This window comes from Sinocyclocheilus anshuiensis, unplaced genomic scaffold, assembly GCF_001515605.1.
Source record: "Sinocyclocheilus anshuiensis isolate Anshui unplaced genomic scaffold, SAMN03320099.WGS_v1.1 scaffold45, whole genome shotgun sequence".
Lineage (NCBI taxonomy): Eukaryota > Metazoa > Chordata > Actinopteri > Cypriniformes > Cyprinidae > Sinocyclocheilus > Sinocyclocheilus anshuiensis.
In genome coordinates, this window is record NW_015536467.1 from 227,609 (window position 1) to 235,176 (window position 7,568).

General features: G+C 35.2%; 1 protein-coding gene across 1 annotated transcript in view; it reads right to left on the minus strand.

Annotated features, from left to right (window-relative positions):
* LOC107691638 (cell migration-inducing and hyaluronan-binding protein-like) overlaps nucleotides 1–7,568 on the minus strand; it is a 143,438-nt gene that overhangs the window by 53,808 nt on the left and 82,062 nt on the right. The window contains exon 11 of the mRNA XM_016490405.1: nucleotides 5,080–5,271. Coding sequence (XP_016345891.1) covers nucleotides 5,080–5,271 — 192 coding nt within the window. The remainder of the gene's footprint in view (nucleotides 1–5,079; nucleotides 5,272–7,568) is intronic.

Here is a 7,568-nt window from a genome sequence, read left to right on the forward strand (position 1 = left end):
TAACCACAAATTAACCTGATTAAGGCATTTGGACATGTCTTTATGCCTTCAAATAACCTAAAAAGCATGTTTCTTATGGACTTATCTAAATTAATTGGTTCTACTTAATTTAAATATATAGTACTTATGACATTCTGAATAAAAAATGTAAGGTTCTACAACCATCGTTCAGTTTTACAGTGCATCTGAGAAGCAGCATTTTCAGCCATTGTTTCAAAGCAGAAAATAGTGCTTCAATACCAGATGTGAGTGAGCCAAAGGTGACTGTGCCAGGGGAAAAACTCCCTAGATGGCAGGTTTGATGAGCAAGAAACCTTAGGAGGAACCAAGACTCTCAGCAGAGAGTGAATCCTGCAGTCACTGATTCTCTGCTGTGACCGAGAGAAGGTTTGCTAGCACATATCTCTGTCTTGGCCACAATAAACCAGCTGAAAATCAATGTCAGTATTGTGCTGAGAACTATTTCATCTTCCTTGGCATTGATAGTTTTTCAAAACAGTGCCGTTAGAAAGCATCCACCGATTTCTCATTCTGCTGAGCTGCAAAGTCATATTAAGGTGTATCCAAATGGGATTTCTGGAGAATTCCTGCAGAAATGAAGTGGCTGCACAATTAATCGAAATAATATTTAAATCGTTATATTGATTAGTTTGATTATTAAAGGTTGTGATTAAATAAATATATGCATGTTTTAGAGTGAGGCGCGTCCTGTGGTTTTCAGCCAAAATAAGTTTAATGATGATTTGACATTTGAAAATGAAGAAATTGAGACAGCCATAAACACCGTTTTACATTTGAAGAAATTGAGACAGATTTACATTAAAATTATAATACTTTAAAAAAAAATTTATCTTACAGTGAAATATTACAATGGTAATATTTCTTATTTGTTTGATATTTTATGAAGTAATTATAATCATGTATGTATGTATGTTCATATATAAATTCACAAAATGTTGGCCAAATTGTGAAGCCCTATAAACAAGCACAGCACCTAAAATAAAATAATAAAATAAAATAAAATAAAATAGGAATTTTGCCATTTTTATCTGAAAAATAACAATTAGATTTTTCCCTGAATTGTGCAGCCCTACATAGAGTATTAAGGTGTTTTCAAAGTTGCATTTAATATAAAAATCATAAAAATACTTTATACTAGGTGACGTTTTCTTGATTAGGCCAAGCTGAATAAGTAAAGCAGAGCATATCAACTGGATCTGCTAACCGTAATCAAACCCAACAACTTTGTTTTTATCCTACAAAAATAAACATCCTTAATCAATGCATCATGCATTAGGTACACCTGTCTTCCTTTATCATCCAATCCATATTCAGTTGTTGTCAACTGCACAATAAACATCAATTTGTTAGCCATTCTAAAGTCTATACTGTATATAACAAGCAGATCGTTCTTGACCTCACAAAGAAAAACGAGCAGCTTGTGGAACTTCGAAATGAAGTTATTAGGAGGAAAAAAAAAAACAGAGAATGTGATTGCTATCGTTTTGGCTCTTCCTTTGAGCACTGTGATGCTCATTGAAGCAAAATGGAAAAAATGGCACAAAGCCCAGAAACATCTAAGATCACACCATCCTACCGAACTGAGCAACTGAACAAGAGGAGCAATTGTTAAAGAAATGAACAAGACAGCAGCTACAACCCTGACAGAAGCGCAGAACATATTGGATGAAATGAGAGAAACTATCCCAACATCACCCATCGTTCCAACACTTTAAAAGAGATTCTCGTCGAGAGCGGCTAGAAAGAAGTGACTTCTGGGAGAGGCTAACATTAAGTCAAACCTGAAGTTTGCTACACAACATCTGACAAAACCGGCAATCTTTTGCAGTCTGATGGCACTAACTCTGAGCATTCTGGTCTGAAAGTGAAGTACTATATTTAGTGCAAAGCAAACCGCCCACGAAACACCATTCTGAACTAACCAGCATCATGGTCAGCAACCAGAGAAATTCAGGGTGTTCAGGACAAAATCCTCCTCCAGCAGCACAATGACCTATGCTCGGCTTCAAAACATATACTGGAGCTGAATCGTTGCTTACTGCCTACGGTTACAAGCTAAAGCTGTCATACTCTGTATAAACAGTTTTCATTTTTTTTTTTTTTATTATTGAAGGAAACTAATGCTTTTATTCAGCAAGGATGCATTAAATTGATTTAAAGTGAAAGTAAAGACATTTAAAATGTTACAAAAAATTATATTTCTGAATATATTTCTGAACTTTCTATTCATTAAATCCTTATGAAAAATTGTATCGCAGTTTCCACAAAAATATGAAGCGATGAAACAATTGATAATAATCAGAAATGTTTCTTGAGCAGCAAAGCAGCATATTAGAATGATTTCTGAAGGATCATGTGACACTGAAGACTGGAGTAATGATGCTGAAAATTCAGCTTTGCATCGCAGAAATTGAATTATTAATGTTTTATTCTCCTTCTTACCCACCATTATGTTTTTCTTCTACATATGAAAAAAAAAATTCCAGGTTCAGTAAAAGCTCAATCAACAGCATTTGTGCCATAATCTTAATTAACACAAAAAATTATTTAGACTCATACCTAAAAAGTAACCTCCTTTTTTTGCATTATTACGGCAACTAAGTTGCAAAATTGAACATGCATATTGTTTACTTTTTTAAAGACAACCTAAGCCAGAAAAGTCAAAGGGTCAGATTTACTAACAGCTTGTGCCAACACAAATGCTCTTTTGCCATTAAAAATCTACTGTCAGTTATTTTTGAGGCTGACCTTACTGCATATGCATTTGTAGAATTTTCCCATTCAGATGCAAAATTCATGGGAGGAGAGTATTTAATGCAAGGTGATTGCCGTAGTCAATTTACTGGTATTTGTGCCAATATTTAACACCCAAAAAAAGCATGTCTTTTGCAAAAAAAGCATTTTGTGCCAGTGTTGTTAGTAGACTATACACACCTGATTATCATTGGCTCTGCTTGTTTACGTCTTTGATATGCGCATTGTCAGTAGATAATCCACTCCCATCTGCACATTTATATCATTGTGATCTCACACGAATTTGCCCTGTTTAGTAAATCTGACCCTAAATGGTAACCAACGTGCCAATTGGGCATCACTTGTATTGAACCCGGAATATTGCTGAAAAAACATAACTGATGTTTTATTTTTTTGTACTAACCTCATTGCAAACAAACACCAAACAATCCACAAAAAAATCACCAAAAAGAAGGTACCAAATGGCTCATATGAAGCACATCGATGATGCATTAAAATGCTGCCTATGTAGGCGGCTCAAGAGATTTTGAAACAGAGCCTATTAAATAGCTTGACAAAAGGTTAGTATTCTGGAAAGGCCCTGCTAGACTTCACAGGCTTCAATCCAATTGAATTGGTGGTATGACTTGCTGAAATTGCAGTCTACTGATGCGCTACATCTAATTTGGACAAAATTATTTTAGAATTAAAATCAGGAGGAGTAGCAGGAAGATATTCAAAGGAATTCAACAGAGGAAGTGCTTTCCGCAGGCTCTGAACGTCAGCCATTGTTGAGTAAAATTCTTGAACATACTTAAACCAAAGGAAGATAAACGCAGGTCAGCTTTAAACATCAAACGAAAAGTCACATACACACACACACACACACACTTCAGTCTCAAAGTTCTCCAGAACAGTCAGCTTCACTTTTGAGTGCGATGTGCTTTCCTGAATCTGATGTAAGACATTCCAAACCCCGGGAGAACGAGGATGAAGGGATTTTTACAAGGCGTTTATTTGAAATTCGAACACTTTTGTGCCTGTGAGGAAGCGTTTTTTCTAACTGCTGGAACTCGACATTTTCTCTGATGCAAAATTTCATCTAATGCCTCCAATCACCTAGTTTCTGTGAATTGCCATGATGAAATCCTGTTGACAGCACTGATGTGTCACAGACAAAGACGGCAATCCACTAGCTGTTATTTCAGCCACACTTTACACTCCAGCATCCCTGTTTCTGTGCATTTATGTAAGTGCTGAGTAAGATTAATCAACAACGTGTAGAATTATTTTGTAACTATGCATTAAAATATGCAAAAAGCTAAGGTTAATCACTGCATAGAATTTGTTAACAAAACATCTTTTTGAACAGGGTGTCTATACACAAATGTACTACCTACTAAAGTGGGTAGTGGTCGACCAAATTTTTATCTTTTATTTTTTTAAATCGATAGAGAGCAGGGTGGCTGACGGCTGATACAAAGTTGATATATATGATATCACACAATTTAATTTAAAGAAAATAAAAGCACATACATAACTCCTAAAATGTCATTTCTATTTATTATACATATTTATATATTCACATAATAATTAGAAAATTGCTTCATTAAAATTCATTCATGAAAATTGATTCATTAAAAAAATCTGTAAAATGAACCATTATTTCTTTTTACTTTTTCTCAGAATGCTGAATGTACTCTTTTACTTTTTTAATTTAAAGATAATTTAAACTTTTTATCTCACAATTCTAATAATTTTTTTTTTTTTTGCAATTGTGAGTTTATCACTCACAATTTTGACTTTTCTTCTTAGAAATGCGAGTTTATGTCGTAATTCACATCTCATAATTCCGAGTTTATATATCACAATTGTGAGGAAAAAGATAATAATTATCAAAAAAGTCAAACTTACCATTTTATTATTATTATTATTATTCATCCTGTGGTAGAAACTAGCTTCCATAAATAGAAAGCAAACTTTTCAGTACATGTTTCCTGTTCTGTTTAATAGTTCTGTCTAATAATTTATTATCAGAACTGTTAAACAGAAACAGTAAATTAATGAAGAGATTGGGAGCTCAATGCACTCAGATGCTGGTGTTCTCAGCACTGTCAAAATAAATGTCCCACTTCCAACCCAAATAGGAAAACTTATCGGCCGATGCAATAATTCAAAAATCCCAAATGTCAACCGATAATATTGGCCTTAGCAATATATCAGCCGACCACTAAATGTGAGTGGCACAATCGATGCAGTACATGGACGACTAAAATTCAGCATTGCTTTACACTTTTAGTGAGGAGTTTCAAAGCTATAACTGACCTTCCACTTTGATCTGGTTCCTCGTGCAGGAAGGACAAGGCAAGATGCTGAACTCCTCAGCCTGGTGCATGGAGTAATCTGTGCTTGCCACCACAATCCTGTCGCCGAATGTCCAACCCTGAGGTTCGTCCGCGAGCTCCAGAATACTGCAGTTAGACAATTTGTCTATAGAGATGGAGGCCTGTGGACGCACTGTTGAAGGACACAACGCACACATATTTAGCATGCACATATAACTGCCATGCCCTATATAAAGATTTATATGCATTGTTAGTCTAATCTGATCTGAGAGCCATTAAAGATGCATGAAACACGTGTGTGCATGAGCTGCATTTAATCTCATATTGTATTTTATACACGACCAGTCAAAAAGTTGACAGAAACGTTTTTCCTGAGCCAAGATCTCATTTGTAATTAAATGATTGATAGATGATCCCCTAAAACCAATTTTACTCATAAATCAAATCCAGAAAGAGACATTTAACGAAAGTAAAGTCACTGTGAGACACAAGGTTACATGATGACACAGTCGTATTTTACATGCCAACGTTAATGAGAACATTATTCTTACATTTATGCATTTGGCAGGTGCTTTTATCCAAAGCATCTTGCAGTTCATTCAAGCAATACTTTTCATATGCGTTTCTGATGAATCAAACTCATGTTTTTAGAGTTGCTAGGGCATCTTTTATGTATTTGTATCCCCTAAAAGAGGAACTGAACACATTAAATCTGAAGTAATGCATTTTGAAAGTATGATTAATCATATTTTTATCATGCATTCCTTGTTATGCATGAGAAAATACATCAAATAAGTTCACATGATGGCCACAATCTGTCATAATGTGATGAGAATTTTTCAAAATGTCTTTCAAAGCAAAGACACCCAGATGAAGAATTTACTTGTAATCAGCCGGAGAAACTTTCAAGCTACGTGGCAGCATGTTAGCAATTACACTAATGGCATATTATCAACTAGCCTGGGCTGAATTTTCAGACAGACAGTGGTTTGGGTTAACAAACCAATTTCAGCCAATAAACAAGATGTTCTGATCCATTTTGGGGAAATAAAACCCTGAAACATGTGACTGAAGAATCCAATACTTTGGGCATTTCTGTGACCTCTGAGCTCACTTAAAATCACTGAAATGTGTCACTTATGGGATGTGGACCTGCAATCTTTAAGAGCAGTTTAACTTGATTGACAATAAAGTGTCTCCAGATTATGTTTAGCGGAATAAAAATCAATGTGGAAAGTAGAGCTGATAGTATATTTCTGAAGCTTTCTCATCCATTTTTGTCTAAATATGTGCACACTTTATTCGACAAGTGGAAGAGCCCAAGTTGTTTGTAAACAGCTGACATTTAGCATAAATTGTCCGAGAGGCCTGAGACGAGCTGTTGAAGTGGAACTTACCACAAATCACTTCTAAAGGACGTTTTTACCAATCCTCGTTACTTTTTGCCAAGTTACGAAACATGATACCTGTTTCTGATGCAGAAAAGCTAGTTCATGCATTCATGACCTCTAGACTGTGAAATTACTTCTCAAATTCAACATCAACATCTTAAAGCAAACATCGAATGTCATGCACAAACCATATAATTCACGATCTGATGTGTTTATGAGCAAAAGCAGGACATTTAAGAAAATAAAGGACGGGATGGGGCAGGCCAGGATGGGCCTTTATCAATCAAAAAGGAAAGAAATACCAAAACAAAAATTGTAATAATTTTAGAAAATCTCATCCCAAAAAATACAACAAAATAAAATAAGTGCCCAAACCTAAATTAAAGATCAAAGGCACAGATATAATGCATCTTTGATGAATCTATAAATACAAAAGATTTCCATAGACATCATATCGCTGCTTGCAGCTGCAATGGTGTGAATGTCGCTAATGAGTGATGAAAGTCTCAAGTACAAGCAACTGTCAAGCATGGATGTAGATCATGTTTTATTTGATTAATTGATTAACTTTTGCGATCTGATTCGTTTGATTTGATCTGTACGGGGCTATTTTCATCCATCCTACCCACATTTTTGGCTTTTGGTTTATCCACTGACGGGGGTGGCAAAATGTAGCACAGGGAGCTGCATGGAAAAAGATAAGCACTAAGACAATTCATTTTTAATTATAGAGAGTGCAAAAACTGCCCCAAATATGTGGCACACGTCCCCATGCCGTCCCAGAGGCCACTTAGACGACTGTCTGTCTGCTCAAAGATCAAAGCTTCACTAATCACTTTTGAAGACACATATTATGGCTGTTAAACAGAATAAAACAGATGGGAAATATACATTGATCAAATTACTGCAGCCTTGGTGAGCATTAAAGACTTCTTTTTTAAAATCATTAAAAAATTATAAATTTGACTGACCCCAAACTTTTGAACGGTAGTGTAATGTGTACAACAGGGTTATAGTTAACGAAAACCGAAAACTAAAAACAACTAAAACCATTAAAAAACTACATACAAAACAATAT